This window comes from Saccostrea echinata, unplaced genomic scaffold, assembly GCF_033153115.1.
Source record: "Saccostrea echinata isolate AGI-Se365-2 ecotype Australia unplaced genomic scaffold, CSIRO_AGI_Sech_v1 ptg000012l, whole genome shotgun sequence".
In the NCBI taxonomy this organism is placed as follows: domain Eukaryota; kingdom Metazoa; phylum Mollusca; class Bivalvia; order Ostreida; family Ostreidae; genus Saccostrea; species Saccostrea echinata.
This window is the reverse complement of record NW_026889761.1, coordinates 10,939,848-10,962,161: the sequence shown is the minus strand read 5'-3', so window position 1 is coordinate 10,962,161 and position 22,314 is coordinate 10,939,848. Positions and strand designations below refer to the sequence as shown.

The 22,314-nt window shown below is 34.1% G+C and overlaps 1 protein-coding gene across 1 annotated transcript; it reads right to left on the bottom strand.

The window, feature by feature from the left end:
* Positions 1-567: 567 nt before the first annotated feature.
* On the bottom strand, positions 568-22,006 carry LOC133185363 (uncharacterized). The gene is made up of 10 exons (XM_061320525.1): positions 21,869-22,006; positions 14,672-14,767; positions 12,883-12,951; positions 12,639-12,776; positions 11,086-11,241; positions 10,028-10,060; positions 5,782-6,009; positions 3,638-3,828; positions 2,982-3,163; positions 568-2,063 (listed from the first exon to the last, which is right to left on the bottom strand). The coding sequence occupies exons 1-10, from the start codon at positions 21,969-21,971 to the stop codon at positions 881-883; spliced, it is 2,379 nt and encodes a 792-aa protein (XP_061176509.1). The 5' UTR covers positions 21,972-22,006; the 3' UTR covers positions 568-880.
* Positions 22,007-22,314: the final 308 nt, after the last annotated feature.

The window sequence follows — 22,314 nt, the reverse complement described above, 5'->3', positions numbered from 1 at the left end:
ATTGAGGAAACAGTTGTCTATGATATCAAAAAGCCTGTTCTTTTATTTATTGTGGGGAATACTTGTATAAAGCGTAGAAAACTCATATGTTTTGATGCTCTTGATGTTTGAAGTTTTGAGATTTTAATTTTTCCAAAAGTTCTTTGGCTTTTTTTTAAAAGAATTCCTATTTGTTTTACACCACTTCTGAAGTTTCTCTTTCACAGCCGTTAATATTTTTGGTGGGTAGTAAGGATAGGGGCTTGGATGAACATTTACTGGACTCTGTAATATATCTTAGGTAAATCAAACTCACTTTCACAGACTGGAATGTTAAAAGAATTCATAACTAAAGGGTGATATTTAAAGAAGTTAAAGGGAACTTTGAGAATAGCTTGGATTTCTGATGTGAAATTACATGTAAAACCAAATTGTAAAATGCATTTTAAACAAAGAGTCTTACATACAAAGAATATATTGTTAAAAGCTTTGTCAGTTGGGATCAAAACATTTTTTATGTAGTCTATCTTATTCTTTTATCACTTCCGGTCTACTGAAACAGAAGGATAGATAGTTCACATTTTGCCCTTTAATTTTCTAATGCGATTCTCTAATATATACATGTATCTAAAACACTTTATCCATTCAGACAGAGTATCTAGGTCTTCCCCTGGGTGCAATGGCCGGGGAATATCTGTAGGAAATAAAAGGTGTTGACTTCAACTTAAAATATCGGTGGAATTCAAGAACTGAACTTTTTTGTGAATAATATGTTCTTCTTAGACATACGTGTATAGAATAGATCCGTTTATTTTGCCAGTGCTCATGTCTGTAGGATTCGACACTGAATTCACTCTTGCAATCAGGTTTTATTTCTGTTGACCAATTGAAAGTAACTATATCAGTTGTGCTTTGTCACTAAAGCAAAGTGAAAGCATCCCTTGTGTAAGTAAGTACATATCTTCTCCACCTCAACCTCTCCAGATCTGACAATGTCTGTTAGAGTTTTCATGAAAGCATAGCGAGTTAGTCCATATTTGCAGGTGCTTCTATGTTTGATATCTGATGATAAGACAAAGCAAACAAAGGCTCCAGTCACACTGTCTGGTGCATTGTTTGAGTAAAACTGAGCATGCTGAAGGCCAAAGTGTACCACTTCATCATCAACTTTGATGATATGTGCAAAGAATTCTGGGTATGCTGCAATCCAGTATCTGTTTGGAACTGATCTTTCATGTCCTTCATATTCAAGAACCGCTGTCAGAAGTTTTGATAAACCAACCTGGCAAACGGATGGATTTACAACTTTGTTACCATACACCAGTGAATCAGTGATGTATTTAATTGCACAGTTATATGGGGATAAAAATAAAAACTTTTGAGAAAGCTTTAAATTGGTCTTTTCCTTGAACACTATGACACAGTGGAAATAAGTTTTGACCTTACAAGTTGATAAAGTGTGAATTTGGTATCTAGAAAAAAAATGCTCCACATCCTTTTCAACTGTGTTACATGCTCCTACGCTTCTGTGATCTACATGGTATTTCCTGATACACCAATTCTGATTTTTCTTAAGTTGATTCCAAACTATGTTGACAAATAATTTTCCATTGTTGCTAACAAGATCAATATGCTGAATAAAGTATCCGGCAAATTTTAAATTCATGTAATGTCTATCAAGTAATTCATATGGAAGAAGTACTTCATACAATTGATCTGTGTTTGAAGAATAAATTCCATAATACTGCACTTCCATACTCCAGAAAGACAGCTGCTTGAACAAAACAGTTGAGTAGGAGGAGAACCTAGGTGACATGCTTAATGCATGTTTCATCATGGTATCGAGATCTAAATATAGATCATCACATCCAGTTTCTCCTTCACTGAACAAAGCAACCCATGTAAATCCAGAATGATGCCGAGCAGCTAAGGAATGGGTACCCTTAGGCTTGCTTCCTAAGTGCCCCCAACTCTCACCATCATCTGTAACATTGAGACCTAGTCCAAGCCATTCAGAACCATTTTCAAACCAAGGTTTTTCAAGCATTTGCTTGACCATTTCCTTCGACAAAATTCCAGAGCCTCTGTAAATAAGTAACTAAATAAATAAACAAAAACTTAAATTACATCTATCAATTAAAAGGCTTTTCGTATGACTGGAGGCCCATAGAACATGGGGGGGGGGGGCACTTTTTTCTGATGAGAGTATTTTGCTATAGAATGCTTTCATTTAGATGCTGGTTGCACCCCCTCCCCTCCCCTTTCAACAAAGTAGGATTTTTGGAGTTTGGTCAGTTAGGGTTATTTTTTTTTTTTGCTTGTCAGGTTCCTTCCACCCCAATCTTTTAAAACCGTGGCTAAAGGCCTGGACTTACTTGAATAAAACAATTCAAAAATGGTTCTGTTGTATGATTCTGACAAAACTAAGGTACAAGTTGTTTGCACTTTGTAAGTTGCACAGTAAGACTTAAACCAAAGCACCATACATTTGTCTGTTAATTAGGGCTGTCACGGTTCCAAAATTTTTCGGGTCGGGTCGGTTCTGTAAATTTTCGGTTCGGTTTCGGGTTTTTCGGGTCAGTTATTTACATCTATTTTAAACCTTAATTTCATGAATTTAACTTAAAAAATCTTTATTTGTTACATTAAATTTACATTGAAAACAAGTCTTAACCATGCGAACGTCTAGACATCAGTGACTTGGCCTACTATTAGCCACAACCTGACCATTCCTGCTCGTTTTGATAATTATTTAATACTTCCGTGACAAGTGTTTTGTCATGAAATGAAGTAGATTTCAGTTGTGATGTTTATTTATCACGGTTATCGTCATCATTCCTTTGATTTCGACGCAATTTTTTGTATTGAACAGACTCCAATATATAAACCAGACCCGAACCGGAATCCGGAAAAATGGAACAGGAACCGAACCGAACAACTTGGACCGCGGTTCTTGGTTATTTCGGGTACTCGTGACAGCCCTACTGTTAATGGTTACTCACGTATGTAAAGAGAGTTCAATGGAAGAAAAAATTCTGAACAACTGCTCTGCTGAAGCAATTAAGCCACAATATGTTGAAGTCTGTCGCAAATGTAGAATATTTCCATAATCACTCTTATTCAGTTTGCAATGACCATGTAGAAATGGGGTTGATTCTGTGTTTTCCTGTGAAACAGAACTCACCTAAAAAATTAACCATATGCATAAGTGATTCTAGTGGAAGAGAAAAAGATAAAAAAAAAATATCTGATATAACATACATTTCTGACAAAAATGGTCAGTCATCAAAACGAATTCAACTACCTTTTTGCTTACTATAATCAAAGGGATATTCTTACTGTATCAAAAGAATTTTCTTACTCTCTCAACAAATATATAGATTATCTTTAATATATTAAAGGATTTTTCTTAGTTTATCAGAAATTTTCTTATTTCATCATAGGAATTTTAATACTGTACCAAAGGTATTTTTTACTGTGTTATATCAAAGGGATTTATTACTTTATCAGAGATATTGTTTCTGTATTAAAGGAATTCATAATTGTTTCAAAGAAAATTTCTTATTTTGTCAAAGGAATTTTCATACTGAATAAATGGAATTTTCATACTGCAAAAACAAGATTTCTCTAACCATACCATAGAAAGGAATTTTCTTACTGAATCAAAGAGATTTTCCAGGTTATCCTCATCATTGTTGAGTTCCTTGCAGCTGTCTATGCTGCTTAGGTCACCTACTCCTAGACTCTGGAACATGTCCCGTACAAAGTTGAGATAGGGAATTCCAGTGACCTCCTCAACTACCATTCCCAGAAGAAAGTATCCAAGGTGGCAATAAATTTGTTTTGTTCCTGAAACATACATATTTACATCAGGGTTTCAAATATATGATAGCCTGACACCTGGGGCAAGTCATATACCGTATATACTCGCCTATAAGTCGGTCCGCCTATAAGTCGGTTGTATTTTTTTAAGCTTACATTAAGGGGATTGACCCACTATAATACCAATATTTTTATAACTCGCCTACAAGTCGGACAGGGGTTTTACTCCCAAAAAACCGACTTATAGGCAAGTATATACGGTATTAAGACTCCGGCTAGCTAATTTAAATGTAAGGATAGTCCGTTAGACTAGCAGAAAGGAAAAAAATCCTGATCATCAGCTTACTTTCGCTTTTCTATGTAGACTGGTTTCTTTTGACTGTGAACTAGTTTATTTTGTTCTTGTCACCAAAGCATTTGAAACTTTAACTTGTTTTAGTTGTTTACATGTATGTTTTCATTTTGCACAAGAAATTGTTGGGCTAGTTAGTTTGAGGTGTGGGCTAGTAATTTTTTCCTGATCAGTAGCCCCTGGGCTTGTGGGTTTTCCAGGAAAATTTCAACCCCTGGTTACATGTACATTTCTGAGAGGAAGTTGCAATAAATGTGATCTCTGATTTTCCAATTTTGATAAATGTAAAAGTGGCAATATGAAGTAGGAGCATTTTCTCTGATAAAATAAAGAAATTCAATAACTCTGAATAGTAAAAACCAATGCTTGTGACCCTTGACTTTGACCGTAGTTTACATAATAGTTATTACCTTCTAAATCAATTTTCCCCTGGACCAATTTCAATGACTCAATCAGAGAAAAAGAGCAGAATACCTCTACGGTAACTGTTTTCTGTAGCAGGCATACATTTATAAATGAAACTTAGTCTAATTAATTATTTTAACAGTCATTGAAATCATTCAAATCAACTATATGTAACACTTGATTATCTAAAACTAAGAAAATACATCTATGTGATCATTTGGGAACTTGATAGTTGTGAGCTAATACATACACCACAGAATGACTTGCACAAAAGTTTCACTTGATCATTTACAGGTAAACTTGATTATATTGAAATCAGATACATGTATGTCATAAAACTGGGATATAAGGATGTCCATCTGTGATTATGACATTACTTCCTGTAGAAAAATGAACTGTAAAATCTTGGGATTTGTGGACTTTCGTAGTATCAAATACTCAGCTTATCTCAACGTACCAAGAGCAAAATTTACATGACGGTAGATGTAAATGTCAAGGATTTTCTGCTCTGCTACACCTAAGTGTTTGTCAGATGATCATTTGTTATACATGGATGGCCCTTGATCTTCTCAACATTGTAAGAAATTCACACCTTACAACTCCAATGTTTTTGCATACTTATTTAATTCTATAATGATCTAGTTTGTAAATGAATCACAAGCAGAATTGGACTTTGATGAGATGTTAAGTGCTTAACAGCTTGGGTATGTGCTGAGGAATGCACGTTTATTTATATCAAAATATATGATAAATTTGATTCAATCTTCAATTATGGGGAATAATAAAAATTGCTAAAAATAGAAAGAAACACTGATACAATGTACTGATTTCAGGTAAGTAATAAACTTATCATTGTCTTGTATTTGAATTTTTTTCTGCAATAGCTGCGACGTTAATTCCTTTACTAACAAAGAAAGAAAGACATTTTATTGTTTATAATTATACATGTATCTTTATAAAAAAACATTCAAGGTAAATTAAATATGTTAAATATTGTAATATAGATGTGTATGTCACTGTATGCATAATTGATGGAACAGCCGTTGCTTAAGAAATCTATGCAGGTGGCTTGCTAAGTGTTGTTTATGGACTGATCAACAGCAATGGTTTTTATAAGAAATAAAGGAAATAATATTCAGTGGATGTTAATATTATACAGTATAATAATTTCAAACAAGCAAAATTTTCTATAATAATTCAAAACAGAAGAATAAGTATGTTACCAGGTTTATAGTCAGGTGCCTTTATTAAAATCTGACGCATCATCATTTCTTTTCTGTCTGATGACTTGACATTTGCCATAGTCTTCTTGTCCAGGACCAGTTTTCTGGTATCTATGATGTCACTTCCTTGTGCTTGGTTCCAGCCCCCTGAATGCTGTAGAAGATGCTCCACTCTTCTGGTCTCTATCATGTGTCTTCTCCTGACTTTGTAGTGGTCCTTTAGAATACCTAAAACATCATCAGAGCTGCCAACATCATAAAACAAAAAATATTGTAAGAATAGGTCCAGGGTTCATTTAGACCCTTGACCGCTGGATATTTTTTATAATTTTGTTCATGTTAAAATGTATATCATAAGGCTAATGTCAACTACCCTGCTTATCTTGATGTATATTCACAGTCCCAAGAACAAAATTTATGTTGTATATGTTGACTTCGGAACAATTTCCTGCTCTACTAAACTCATTTGTCAGATGGTCGCTCACCACACACGGATGACTCTGTGTATCTGTACAGGTTTATCATTTTCAAACCCATGTTTTGACTGCACACTGCTTATTATAATAAATTCTATATACTTTGTAAATGAATCACAAGCACTCTATGAGATGTTCATTGCTTAACAGCTTGGGTAATGTCTTAATGATTGATAAATCCTTAAATGTACAGACGTTTATCTATTTTGAAACCTATTATAAATTTAATTTTTAAAAATGCAACTGAATTACAATCGAATAACAAAAATTGAATTCAATTCAAATTTATTATATAAGAAATTAAACCATTTATTTTATGATACTTTTTTGGTAGAAATGTATTCAATATAGAACAATCCAATCAACGACACTATTTACTGATTCAGAATCAGCCGTGATTCATGCATATGTAAGATCACTGCATTATATCAGTTCACAAATTGTTAAAATTTCGTATTTGAATGTTCTTTCTGAAATTTAATAAAAATATGCATTTAGTTCTTTTTTCATATCTTTGGTGCCAACTTTGTATGGTTCTAAGTTTATACAGGGCATTTCATATCCTTTTCTAACAACAAGAGGCCCATGGGCCACATCGCTCACCTGAGCACACTGGCTAGACTAAGGCACAAATCAATTCAGTAATGAACGGGGGGGGGGGGGGGGGGGGGGGTGCTTGAATTTTAAACTACCTGATGATGCTTTCCTGTCAATATAACAAATGAATTTGTTGTACTTGAGAAGATTTTAAAAGAATTTTCCCATTTATTCATTTGTAAAAATTTGATCCCCCATTGTAGCTCCTCCCTATCTCAGGGGTCATCATTTGAACAAACTTGAATCTACATTACCCGAGGATGTTTCCATATCAATAAGACTAACATAGCTTTTCTGTTCTTGAGAAGAAATTTTTTTTCTATATGTTCTTATGTAAAACTTTCGATCCCCCATTGGGTCCCACCCTACCCCTGGGGGTCATCATTTGAACAAAATTGAATCTACACTACCTGAGGATGCTTCCATATAAATTAGACTCCTCATGGTTTTGCTGTTCTTGAGAAGAAATTTTTCCTATATATTTCTATGTAAAACTTTGATCCTCCATTGTGGCCCCGCCCTACCCCCGGGAGCCATGAATTGAACAAAATTGAATCTACACTTCCTGAGGATGCTTCCATATAAATATGACTCTTCATGGCTTTACTGTTCTTGAAAAGAAGATTTTTAAAGATTTTTCCTATATATTTTTAAGTAAAATTTGGATCCTCCATTGTGGCCCCGCCCTACCCCCGGGGGTCATGATTTGAACAAACTTGAATCTACACTTCCTGAGGATGCTTCCATATAAATATGACTCTTCATGGCTTTGCTGTTCTTGAGAAGAAGATTTTTAAAGATTTTTCCTATATATTTCTATGTAAAATTTTGATCCTCCATTGTGGCCCCGCCCTACCCCCGGGGGTCATGATTTGAACAAAATTGAATCTACACTTCCTGAGGATGCTTCCATATAAATATGACTCTTCATGGCTTTGCTGTTCTTGAGAAGAAGATTTTTAAAGATTTTTCCTATATATTTCTATGTAAAATTTTGATCCTCCATTGTGGCCCCGCCCTACCCCCGGGGGTCATGATTTGAACAAAATTGAATCTACACTTCCTGAGGATGCTTCCCTATAAATATGACTCTTCATGGCTTTACTGTTCTTGAGAAGATTTTTAAAGATTTTTCCTATATATTTCTATGTAAAATTTTGATCCTCCATTGTGGCCCCGCCCTACCCCCGGGGGTCATGATTTGAACAAAATTAAATCTACACTTCCTGAGGATGCTTCCCTATAAATATGACTCTTCATGGCTTTACTGTTCTTGAGAAGAAGATTTTTAAAGATTTTTCCTATATATTTCTATGTAAAACTTTGATCCTCCATTGTGGCCCCGCCCTACCCCCGGGGGTCATCATTTGAACAAACTTGAATCTACACTACCTGGGGATGCTTCCCTATAAATATGACTCTTCATGGCTTTACTGTTCTTGAGAAGAAGATTTTTAAAGATTTTTCCTATATATTTCTATGTAAAATTTTGATCCTCCATTGTGGCCCCGCCCTACCCCCGGGGGTCATCATTTGAACAAAATTGAATCTACATTTCCTGAGGATGCTTCCCTATAAATATGACTCTTCATGGCTTTACTGTTCTTGAGAAGAAGATTTTTAAAGATTTTTCCTATATATTTCTATGTAAAACTTTGATCCTCCATTGTGGCCCCGCCCTACCCCCGGGAATCATGATTTGAACAAACTTGAATCTACACTTCCTGAGGAAGCTTCCCTATAAATATGACTCTTCCTGGCGTTACTGTTCTTGAGAAGAAGATTTTTAAAGATTTTTCCTATATATTTCTATGTAAAACTTTGATCCTCCATTGTGGCCCCGCCCTACCCCCGGGGGTCATGATTTGAACAAAATTGAATCTACACTACCTTGGGATGCTTCCCTATAAATATGACTCTTCATGGCTTTACTGTTCTTGAGAAGATTTTTAAAGATTTTTCCTATATATTTCTATGTAAAATTTTGATCCTCCATTGTGGCCCCGCCCTACCCCCGGGGGTCATGATTTGAACAAAATTAAATCTACACTTCCTGAGGATGCTTCCCTATAAATATGACTCTTCATGGCTTTACTGTTCTTGAAAAGAAGATTTTTAAAGATTTTTCCTATATATTTCTATGTAAAACTTTGATCCTCCATTGTGGCCCCGCCCTACCCCCGGGAATCATGATTTGAACAAACTTGAATCTACACTTCCTGAGGAAGCTTCCCTATAAATATGACTCTTCCTGGCGTTACTGTTCTTGAGAAGAAGATTTTTAAAGATTTTTCCTATATATTTCTATGTAAAACTTTGATCCTCCATTGTGGCCCCGGCCTACCCCCGGGGGTCATCATTTGAACAAACTTGAATCTACACTACCTGGGGATGCTTCCACATAAATATGACTCTTCATGGCTTTACTGTTCTTGAGAAGAAGATTTTTAAAGATTTTTCCTTTATATTTCTATGTAAAACTTTGATCCTCCATTGTGGCCCCGCCCTACCCCCGGGGGTCATCATTTGAACAAACTTGAATCTACACTACCTGGGGATGCTTCCATATGAGTTTCATCTTTCCTGGCCCTGTGGTTCTTGAGAAGAAGATTTTTTAAAGATGCTATTCATTTTTCACTAATTCTTAATTATCTCCCCTTGAAAGAGGGCGTGGCCCTTTATTTTAACAAACTTGAATCCCCTTCACCCAAGGATGCTTTGTGGCAAGTTTGGTTGAAATTGGCCCAGTGGTTCTGGAGAAGAAGTCGAAAATGTGAAAAGTTTACAGACAGACGGACAGACGGACAGACGGACTACAGACAAAATGTGATCAGAAAAGCTCACTTGAGCTTTCAGCTCAGGTGAGCTAAAAATCAAACATAACACAAGAAAATGCCAGATGAAAAACACTCAGATTTCAAAGAATACATTTTATCAATAAGACATTTTTTGAATAATTTCTTAGATTTTGTAATAGACAAATAGAGGAATTGCTGAAAATAAGATGAATAACTAACTAATAAAATCACGTAAATACAGTAATAAACTAGGACTAGTCTTTGTTTGCTATAGCAGTGAAATCTTGGACGTTGAGTCTCAACTCTGATTATCTTGACATCCCAGATATCTAAAATTTTCCAATGTCGAAATAACAAAGTTTAATCTGTATTTACCTGAAGTTCTAATGAATTTTCCTTTTGCTGTATCTGAATCAAAAGGGAAAAAAATTATAATTTAAATACATATACTGAAAATTAGGGTAAATCAAACTGTCGAATTTATCCTCTTTGTCTAAATAATAATCAAAACATTTTTATAACATAGGTAATCAAAGATTACAAAGACCATTTAAATGAAGGTTATCTATTAGTAAAGCAAAGTTTCACAGGAAAAAATGTTCTGGTAGTGTGCATCTCTAGATGCATCATCCATCAAGTTTGGTCACTGGGCTTATAGCTAATGATCAATGCAGGTTTGGTTTATACTAACTTAAAAAAAAAAGAACCTGCTCCAAAATCCTCAACCAGATCACTCATCCAGAAAATGTGGATCAGATCCAGTATCTGGAACATGTCTGGTAGTGTGCATTCCTACAAACATAATCTATGCAGTTTGGTCACCACAAGGTTTATAGTTATTTGAAAATGGGACTGCACCAAAATCTTTATCTGCTCTATCAGTCATCCAGAAAATGTTGGTCTGATTTGGCATCCAAAGCAACTCTGGTAGTGTGCAACTCTAGATGCATCAAACATGAAAGTTTGGTTACCATATGGTTAATTGCTACTAGGGAATAGACCTGCTCCTAAAACTTTAACCCGGACACTGACTCCAATGCCAAGGGTCTAGTAGCATAAGCTAATTAAAAAATGTTACATATTAAAAATAAACATATTTTATTTGCTAATTTCTTCATTATGTAAATTTTTACATGTAATCAGAAAATGCCCCTATCATCAAGATCCATCTTCAATTTAAACAAACGGTATGTAAAAATCATAGTACATGTACTAACAAACACTTATCTATCCCTTCCTTTATTCTTAACTTTTAAGACACAAGACATTGCTGTCTCTCTGTAATTGTTTGCATTATCATTTGGATATACAAACATAACAAATCACATTGTAACTTGTATATAAAATATCATAATTAATTGAATTTTTGAAGATAAGGAGTAAATTATATTTATGGGGCTGGCCCGGGCTGCATAATATGTTCCTATACCCACTTTTAGTTTCATCTCCAAAAACTTCATCTGTAAGTTCTAGGTAGCCCAGGTCCACTAGTCTTAGAACAGCCATGGCAGTTATGACTTTAGAAATGTCACCAATCCTGAACTTTGATGAAGACGTAGCATAAACTCCAGGTGCTGCCTCACCATAGCCTGTTACAGAAAAACTAAGTATGTTACTTTAGTTTTATCTTTGAGCTAGCTGTTATTATGTAAACCATTGTCAAACTATTGTTCTCTAAAATCATATCAAACATTTAGTCTGTTGACACTGTTTTCCTCTAAGAATTTGTAAGTTTTCCATCAAAATGTCTCAGAATCATAATACCTTATAAATCTGAGTAATCAATCAAACTTTTCTTGTCAATAAAATGAATGTATACTTCTACAAATCACATTTTATTATTCAAAACTAAAAACTTTCCTTAGTACAGACATCATTTCTGCTTGAACTTTCAGTAAGGTGTGATATTCTCGGCTATACATAATTAGCATCTCTCAGATAGTGACCTAGATTCTCATTAGTTGCCGGATTAGCTCATCAATACTGAAATTTAGACAGCTTTTCATTCACGTGTAAAATACACATGGAATAAATTTAAAATGGTTCAGACGTCAACGAGTGATGCAAAGAACCAATTACATCATTTGTTACAGTAAAGAGGTGTGGCTTATGTCATCTCATTGTTTGTTAACAACAATCTAAAGATACTTATGTTATTAATTTCTTAACCACTGAGAATTTAGGTCACCATTTGAGAGACGCTAATTATGTATCGCCGAGATTGTCACGCCTTCCTGAAAGTTCAAGCAGAAATGATATTTGTACTTAATATTTCCTTTACAATTACCGTATATACTTGCCTATAAGTCGGTTGTATATTTTGAGGTTATTTTTGAGGGATTTGCCATTGACGCACTTATAAGTCGGTACAACATTTTGCCAGAATCAGTTGACAATTTCAAATCAATGCTGTGATGTTTTAACCTGATTTCAATTACTGTATATTCCTAAATATACGCGATGAATTAATTATCGCTTAATTACGCGAGAAGCACCACTCACGAAATAAAATTTCTCGCCTTAATTTTATGGTGCTGAAATCAATGTAAAATCCCTTGATCAACCGTCCACTCGCGAATTATTGTTATCGCGATTTGACGTGAAAGAGCCATTTCGCGATAATAAGTACTCGTGAAAAATAAGGAATCTACAGTAATATATTTGGAAAAGACGCTGATATTTAATTTCAAATCAGTAAGAAAAATAACGGTATATAATGCACACTTAAAATAAAAATAAAGTTATCAAAATATGTAAATACTTGTACTTTATGTATAATTTTAGAATACATAAATTATATAATATATCCAGACTTTGTTCAACGATAATCGTGGGAAATGTGTATAAAATACTACATTTCGCCATCCAGAAAAAATACTAATCCTTTTAGGACTCGCCTATAAGTCGGACATAAAGTTTTGGACTAAAATCTAACTCCCAAAAAAACAGACTTATAGGCGAGTATATACGGTACATATGGTATTACCTTGTCTGTACAAAATTCTACCCTGCTGACCAATGATCACTGATCCCCCCTTAATCTTGTGTTCTTTCATGGTGTTGATGATGACTTGATCAAATAAGGACATCTTTTCTTCTGTAGTTTCATTGGCTTGAATACATCCTGTAAGCCATTAGGAAAATAAACATGTCAAAATAACACTAGTAATAGAGCCTATAGGTTCTGCAACTGAAACATATTGATATTAACTGATTGCATTGGATTTTACCTTGTGATAAGCAGTAGTTTGAATTTTCACAATAATCCTCAAGACAGTTCTCAAGCAGGGGTTTGACTCCTTGAAATATGAAAGAACATAAGGGCATTATGAACAATTAGAAATGGTACGTACAGTAATTAAAGTATTATATATGAACTAAAAAGTACACTGTATGCAGGTAAATAAAGCTACCAACATTTACAGGACATGCACACCAATATGACATAGACAACCCTATGAAAATGTACATTTGCATTTCCAAAATATCAATTGTTAGGTAAACCGTAATCTGTATTAACATATTTTATCCACTCAAAGAACTAAACCAATCCATACTTAAATATTATATATCTGTACTTGTTTTGTTTGATGTGTGAATACAAGAAATTGCTGATGGCATATACTTGAACATGTTAAAGGAAAAACAGGTTGTATAAGAATCTGCTGATGATGACATGAAATCCAAAACTGGGCCAAATTTAAATCATTGTTTGTTTGGAATTGCCTCCCATCTCATTGAAATGACCCCTCCAGGAAAAATTTTATTGACAAAAAATAAGATCTTTTTTATACAATCAATTCTTGGCTGTTATCACATGCGTCCCCCAAACACTAAATTAGTGTCTGATCTAAGCAAAGACTTGGTTCTTTGTTGATAGGAGATACCTTTACTAAAAGTCAGAAAATAGTGTGTTCACTTCTTATTGAGCTTTTTACCAACACTATTAAAATTACCTTCAATTTTGAAAAAAAAAAAAAAGAAGTTCCAACCCTCCTGGATCTGAACCCACCCCCCACCCCCCCTCGGCAATTCCAAACAAACATTATTTTTTTAAAGGTGGCCCTGTCAATGGATGTTTTGAAATACATGCAGCAAATTTTGTTAAGAATAATTAAGATTTGAAAAAATTAAAGAATAAATATGGTAGTTTTTTTTTCTCTGTATATTGAACACCAAGAACTGTTGCAGAATTTTGAGGCAGCAATGCCAAAAACAAATGTTTTCCATAAGGTGTTGCGATACTGATAGTTTGAACTCTACGTAAAATCCACCTGTGACATCACTCTTTTGTTTGAGTGCTCCATTATCTTTCGAGAATGGAGAGTTGCAAATTACATTGAAAACAGAATTTGTTATGTTCATATTCTCCTTCCCGTACCTCTACCGAGGAAGGAACTTAGAAAATTTTAACAAGCTTATTTTCACAAAAAGAAAATAAATGTGGCACTGTTGAGAATCGAAAGCGGTACCTTCACCTTCGGAGTTAGGTACTCATCTCACTAAGCTATCAAAGCTGTTGAATGACAGTGGATTTAAATTCAGTACACTTTTTTCGCCTTACTCTCTCTCAATACCACTAATATGTTGAATGTATATTTAGAGTGTATCTTAAAATATGAAATACTTTATTATATATTAACAAACAATAATTACAAGCATTTAAAAAGGTGGATTTTATGCGGGTTAATATACTCGTAGTGCTCCATTCCTTAAAAGCAATGGGCCTCGGCCTCTTCGGGGCCTCAGCTCCATTACTTTTAAGAAATGGAGCGCTACTTGTACATTAACCCTTACAAAATACATACTGTAAAGTTACTTATTTTCATGAGGTCAAATTTTCATGGTTTGTGGAAAAATTACTGGTTAGAGGGGATTTAATCTCATGGTTAAAGGAGAAACATTATATAGCAGTATGAAATTTTCACATTTCGTTGGGGATATGAATTTTTGGGTCTCTTCATACCACAAAAACAACAAAAATTTGTGATTTCTCAGTAAGTTCTGTATACTACCCACTAGTAATAGAAACTGTATTATCCTCCTCCACTTTTTGGATTGTGCTTCTGCTGATCTTTATTGACTGGTAAGGGCCACGGCTCTCTATTAACAACCCTGTGAAGTACAAGTGGGGCATTTATTGTGATCTTAGATGGGTCATCTCATAAACTTAAGGTAACTTACTGAAGGTTAGAGCATATGGCTAAGTGGTCATAGGTGTTTGACCAGTAAACCAAATGTCACTGGTTCAAGTCCTGCCATAGGCACTTGATGCTGTGTGTTGTGTCCTTTAGACAATTAAGGCATTTTATCTGCGTTGTCTCAGCTCCACCCAGATGTAATGGGTTATGCTGGGTTAACCTGCCATGGAGTGGTGTCCCATCCAGGGGAAGTCATGAATCTCCACTTAGCACCACAGAAAAAGGGTACACGCACCCAAAGATGCTTTGTGGTAAGTTTGGTTGAAATTGGCCCAGTAGTTCTAGAGAAGATGAAAATGTGAAAAAATTCAACAACAGACAACATGTTTCAATCAGAAAAGCTCGCTTGATCTGGGTTTGGGTCAGGTAAATTAAAAAAGATATTGACTGATTATAAGGAAATATGCCTGCCTAATATGCCCTTGCAAGGTTGTAGACCAAGCTTATGGTGCATATACCTTGGGCATGATTTTCAATTAAATACATTTTGGGAATGGGTTCATGGCCCTTGCAATTTCGAAACTGATGATGCTTTATCACTGATTGGGAAATTTTATCTCATGACCATTTCCAAGAAATAAATGCAAATGATGAATTAATTTGAGTTTTCATCTAATTGTCCTGAAGTTTCAATCACAGGATAGATTATGAACAAGATTTCCCTTAACTTTAGGCATGCCATTGATTTTCATCTCACAGTTCATTTTACAAGAAAAAAGGAAGGTTTTTGCGTTTGAAAATAGGCTTAAATTCGGCCCTATATGGGGCAGTGGAAAATCCTTAAATTGACTTATAGCGAGTGCAGCGAGCTCTTACAACAATGCCTTGGGGAAAAGAAAATTTGGACTACTGCACATCCATTCAAAGGAATTTTTCCACAGTAAAATCAAACCCTCAATCCTCCATAGTTGCACAGGATGCAACTATGTCCTTGCAATTACATGTACCATGATAACCAGAAGAAAGTTCACAATTTTAAAAAAGCCTTCCTTTCTTTATTAAGGGGAATCACAGAAAAATAGTACCAGGTAGATGGAATGCTTTTTTGTATTAAAATTTTTGCATTTTTTTTATTTTAGATTAGGTTGAGTCTCAAGCAGTTTGAATTTTGGCAGATCCAAGTTAAAAGCGTAAGCTGTGTTAAGTTTTTTTTAATTGCATAATAAATAACTGCACTTGCCCCAAGGGTTGAACATCAGACATGTTATTAATTTATTAAACAATTAATAGCGATTCTCTGTAACCACTTAAACTTCTTTGCCACGCATGGTCACCGATTTTGATGAAACTTTGCCCATTATTACAACTTGACACCAAAAACATATATCAAATAAAATTTCGTTGCTATGTGTCTTGGTTGCCATGGTAACAGCCAGAAAAGTTGAAAAAATTGAGATTTTCAGCTACTTTGAATCTTTATTAAACCTTAATAAAGACTAAGAAAAACTAACAAACTATTCTCACAAAAACATGACACCTTGTTGCCACTTAGCTATAAACAAACTATTTAGAATTTATCTCTAAGTAAGTGGTAACCATGGGTACATTTGGAATACATTTTAGATGCTGAAAAATGCTGAAAACCGCTCAATATTCACTAATGATAGATGTTACATGATCAAACTCAATCAACAACCAAAGAAAAACAATAAAAATATTTGACCTTAAGTAATTAGGTATTGGCAATATCATTCTAAAAATAACTTTCATGGTTGCCATGGTAACACAGTGTAACCATGCAAAATCTGTTGCTAAGATTGGGTTAATGCTACTATCTTGAGGAAAAACAATAAAATTCATGACTGGCACATATACATCCTTAGGATCTTGCAACACCAACAACATAAGAAATATTGGGATTAATTGTTACTTTGCAGTGTAACCATGGAAACAACGTACCAGTTGTTTAAAGTAATATTTTTTTGCTGCTTTAGGAATTTACTTAGCTTTTAATCAAGAAACATATTATTTGACTCACCTTGAACAGTGCTTATCTGGTAAAACTAAAGTTGAATATCATATATTGATTAAGTTTGTTGAAAAATACAACACTGTTGATATGGTTACCAAGAAGGGAAAATGTTCGATTTTGTTAATTTTATATCAATCTTAAATCCTATGTGCCAGCTTTTTGCATCCAGTTAGAGATTGGGTGGTAGTCAAAATTGAAAGTCGGGTTAGTTGTTCATATATATTAATCATAAAAGTTTTGGGAATCTACGTACAAGGGTACGTATCCAAGGAAACAAAATATTTTTCAGATTTTTATGCATAATTTTTCGGCTAATTTCCATAGCAACGCTCAATTTAAAGAATTGAATTTGAATTTTTTGAAATGTGAAAATTAGGGTCACCCCAGCACCTTTGAAAATTAATCATCAGTTATATAATATATGCTTCTTAAAAAGATAGGATAAGATTAAAACACTAAAAAAGTAAATTTAAAATAACTTTGTGGTATTAAAACCATGGCAACCATTGCCAACCTATAAACAATATTATATTTCGCCCTTGGTATATGTTAAAAGGATCTCTTGTCTATTATTTGCTTGCTTTTCAACCTATAATTGTTTTTATTCTTAAGTGTATGAAATTATAAAATTAAATGAACAAAATTATTACTTTTGAATACTTTGTTTCCATAGTAACGTATGTAATAGTCGATTTACCAAACATGTTTATCATGCATTTAAGACATAAGGCCTTCAACTTTCAGAAAGAGTCATTGCCACTTGTTTGCTTTGCTGCAAACGTTAACTGTGGGACTCTGAACATGTTGAAAAATGCCATTTTTCAAACTTTAGGACATGTTGCTATGGTAACCATGACACGTAGCAACTAATTTTTGCCTGATTTGAGTTTACGGTATCAAAGACTTTTATCATAGAGAGTTTGGAGAAATTCTGAGACTATGCGTGCCACAGCTCCTATATAAAAGTTAAAGTCATTACAGAGAATGGCTCTTAAATAGTGAGTACAGCAAGCTCTTAAAACAACATTTTAAAAAACGGACGTGCATATTGATCGAAATGAACATTTTTCCACAGTAACTCTTGGACTAGCAACCTAATGTGATTATACTGTTTTTCATAACTGTTGTTCTGCTCATTGGCTCACATTGTCATAATAAGGAAAGAAAAAAATTAAAATAGAAAAAGTATTTCACTTCCTTTAATATGGAATATTGCAGAGAGATAGTAGATTAGACACCCTTCATTAAATGTTTGCCTTTGGAGACTTTATGGAATTGCAACTTACATGTATACAACATCATGTGACGTCAAATCTAGACATTCTAAATGTCTCATGTGGTTTGAAGATTGGATCTAAATTTTATTCAATGTGAATAATGTTGGGTATTTATTATTTAGTAAAAAATTATATACAACTGTGCACACCCCAACGGTCACACTGTCAACATACTTGCACAATCAGGGATAGACATTAACTTTCAGATTCACTTGCCCTTCAGGCAAGTGATCTCAAACTTTGACTTGTCCGAATACAAAACTTGGTTGCCCAAAATTAGGTAAGAACTTACGAAGAAAATTATTAATTACTGTAAACGTTATGATAAGAAAAATGTGACCAAATACACTACTGTCAATTTGGCAAGTTTAGCTACCTGAAAAAAATGTCGATGCATGCTGCATTTGTACATAAATGTATACTGCTGTACTTGTAAATTTAACCTGTTAACACACACTGCCATGCAACAATAACTCTCCGTTTCCTTTAAATAAAATTCATATTTTCAAAGTTATTTTTGGTAGGATCTTTTGTGATTAGTGATTTTCAGAAATAAATGCTTAAGGAAGATACATCTTATCTTGATCAGGATACATCGTGTTACACCATGTACACTGTGCTTTAATGTTCTGTGCCAGGGATAGACATTAACTTTTAGATTCACTTGTCCTTCGGGCAAGTGATCTCAGACTTGGACTTGTCCGAATGCAAAACTTGGTTGCCCAAAATTAGGGAAGAAGAATATTATTTATTACTGTAAACTGAGCAGAAAAAATGTGACTAAATACACTACTGTCAACTTGGCAAGTTGAGCTACATAAAAAAGTAATTTCGATGCTTCGTTTGTACATGTGTATCAATGTCCTTGTCAATTTAATATGTTAACACACTGCCATGCAGCATTATCCCTCCGTTTTCTTTTAATAAACTTCATATTTTTAAAAATTAATTTCCGTAGAATCCTTTTGTGAATCGTGATTTTCAGAGATAACAAGCAACAGTAAAGGAAGACAACTGCTATGAAACATACATATCTGGATTGGGATACATCGTGTTACTTATATTCTGTGAATGAATTTCCCAATTGGAAGTTAAAAAAGGAGATGGGTGAACATGACGAGCGATAAGCCTATAGTGTGACAAACATGAAGATGAAAAATTAAATTTCAATTATATCAAAATTTTCCTTGATATTTCGTCTAACATTGAAACATACTTTATGTAAAATCTCTATAATTTGCAAAAATCCCCCAAAGATTGAAATTATTCGCCTGTGAAATATTAGACACACACAAAAGCGGGCAAAAAGAGTCATTTTCTCATACTATAATACAATTTTTCGATATGAGTGGGTCTTCGCTCCACCTTTTTGAAAGTTAATCCTCAAATTTTGTATAAAAATAAACATTTTTTGGTTACCAAAAATATGGAGCAATGACCCACTATACCTTAAAATATACTTTTATGACATAACATTCGCATCTTTTCGAGAAATATTTGAAGTCCGTTAAGTCAAGGGTCATTTCACAATCATGATTTAAATGCCATTATTCATCAGGACTTGTGTAGTCTAGTGGTTAGCGTGCTAGTCTCGAAAGAAAATAATACTCAGGATTTTTATTGCTAGGGTTCGAACCCCACGAATATCACATTAATTTTTTTTAATAAAAGAATAAATTTTGCCGAGAAAATTTTCCTCAGAAAAGTTTTGTTTATCATAATTTCATAAATTTCAATAATGAGAACTTTACTCTAAATATTAAATTCACAAACTGAACATGATTTTTATATATCTGAAGCTATAGGCTATCTGCACGCTATGTTCGCCCATCTCCTTTGTTATAAGTAGAGCGTATTTATCACGAAAGAAAACAGAATAATGAACCCGATTTTTAAATGGTCCGTATATTCTAGAAACGCTACCAAGGATTTTCTAATGTAAATCAATGTCAGTCAGGTATCTGGCGGAAATCAAGTATTCAGTTTATTGTTTTATTCATAAATTAATGTAAACTTAAATGTACATTTCTATAAGAAAAATTCACTTGCCCGATCGGACAAGTACGTTGACAGTTTCACTTGCCCGAAATGAGGATTTACTTGTCCCGGGCAATCGGACAACCGTTAATGTCGATCCCTGTGTGCTTGAATAAATAATCTAATTTCCTAATAAGAAGTTAACAAAATTTTGTTTGACATAGAGCATATTTACAGGGTTTGACACTAAGGCACGTCCGACCGACCCAGTCTAGTGGTCGGGTCGTGTAAAATGTTTATGAACTAGACCGATTGGTCGTGTCGATAAAAAAACTGTAAAACCCCTTTCCAGTCTTCCAAATAAATATTATATTAACTTTTAAAGAGATATTCTTATTTGTCCGATTGTAAACAGCCATCGCTCTGCATGTTTACAAAGAAAAAAAATCTCCGTATGACACAATCGGTAATTTTAGCCACTGCATGGCACCTGAAATGTGCATCCCCCCCATTAATAAAAAAAAATAGTAAGCTTATAATTTCTCAAAAGTATTATATTTCTCAGTCAATCACATCCATATTTCCATTGTACCTTTTCTCACATTTAGAGATTGGCCATGAAAATACATATATGGCTGTAATAGACAAGTCGCGGTAGAGACTAGCGTCGTTCAGTATCAATATGTCATACAAAAGTTACTGAAAAATATATTCTGTATTTAATTTATTAATATTTTACTAAAGTATGTTGAATGATCTGTAAAGTTTATAATATTCGAATGTCTTGATGAACCCAATTCAATTGGCTAGTCTGTCAACATCTTGACAGCGTGAGAGACGATTTCCAAAGTACATCATTAAAATTAGCGATTATAAAAATTAAAATTTGCAGGTTTGGCCAGGGCTTGTGATTTTAGGGTCAGGGCTAGTAAAAGTCATGGGAAGTAGCCCGACTGGTCTAGTACTCGTGAAAGTTAATGTCAAACCCTGATTTACTACAAAAGGAAATAACGAACTCGATTTTTAAATAAGCGGTATAATCCAGAAACACTACCAAGGAATTCCGAATCTAAAAACAGATTGTCAGTCCGGTGCGTGGCGGAAATCAAGTGTTCAATTTATTGTTTTATTTATAAATTAATGTAAACTAAATAAATATGTACACTTGTATGAGAAAAATTCACTTGCCCGATCGGACAAGTGCGTCGACAATTTCACTTGCCCGAACTGAGAATTTACTTGCCCTGAGTAATCGGACAACCGTTAATGTCGATCCCTGACAACCAGGTCCAGCACAATACCCTGATAAAGGTATATAGCTTGATAAAGCTATATAGCTTTATCAAGGTATTAAAAATACCTTGATCAAGGTATTTTATGTAATGAAAATACAAAAAAAAATCTTAAAAAATTAAATTTAAAAGTCGAATTATGAGTTGTGGTCAGTGTATTCACTCATGCATGAAAAGTACTCAGGTATCAAAAAGACAGAATAAAAGAACGTCTCCTCACACGACATGCATTTTTATCGATTTCTTTGTGTTTGAGTACTTTACATGCATGAGTGAATTTATTGACAACAACTCAGAACTCGACTTTCAGTATTTATTTTTTTAGAATTTTTTTTGTATTTTCATTACATAAAATACCTTGATAAAGCTATATAGCTTTATCAAGCTATATACCTTTATCAGGGTATTGTGCTGGACCTGACAACTAAAGCAGTCATGTTTCTTATCAACTTAAACAACTTGCAGAACTTTTTAAAGATATCAAATCTTTATAATACCTGAAAGTTTCTCGACACTGTTAGACGGACAGTATATTGTGAATTGTTGATTTTCCTCACTGACTTGGGAAGCCAGGTTCGAGTCTGCTTTGCTTGATTCCATGACTTTTAGTTTTGTTCACAAAATTCTTCAGAAAAAAACACCTTCAGCAATTCCTTGAACATGCATAAAATCTCAGATATGCTCTGGAAATTTGTTTTAAATGCGTGTCTACGAGAAAACCATGCATAATGCTATGAAAGCAAGTTTTTCAAAATTTCTTGAAACTTTGCATACAAAGTGAGATCAAGGTCACTTACTTACTGCGTAAGTTTGGTGACGTCATTTGATTTGTTACCATGGATACAGGGAGAATTAGTTTATCGTCAGCCTATTTCTATACCCAGTATGGAAAAATAACACCTTTTGTACATATTCTGTTTGTGTATAAAAAATTTCCATAATA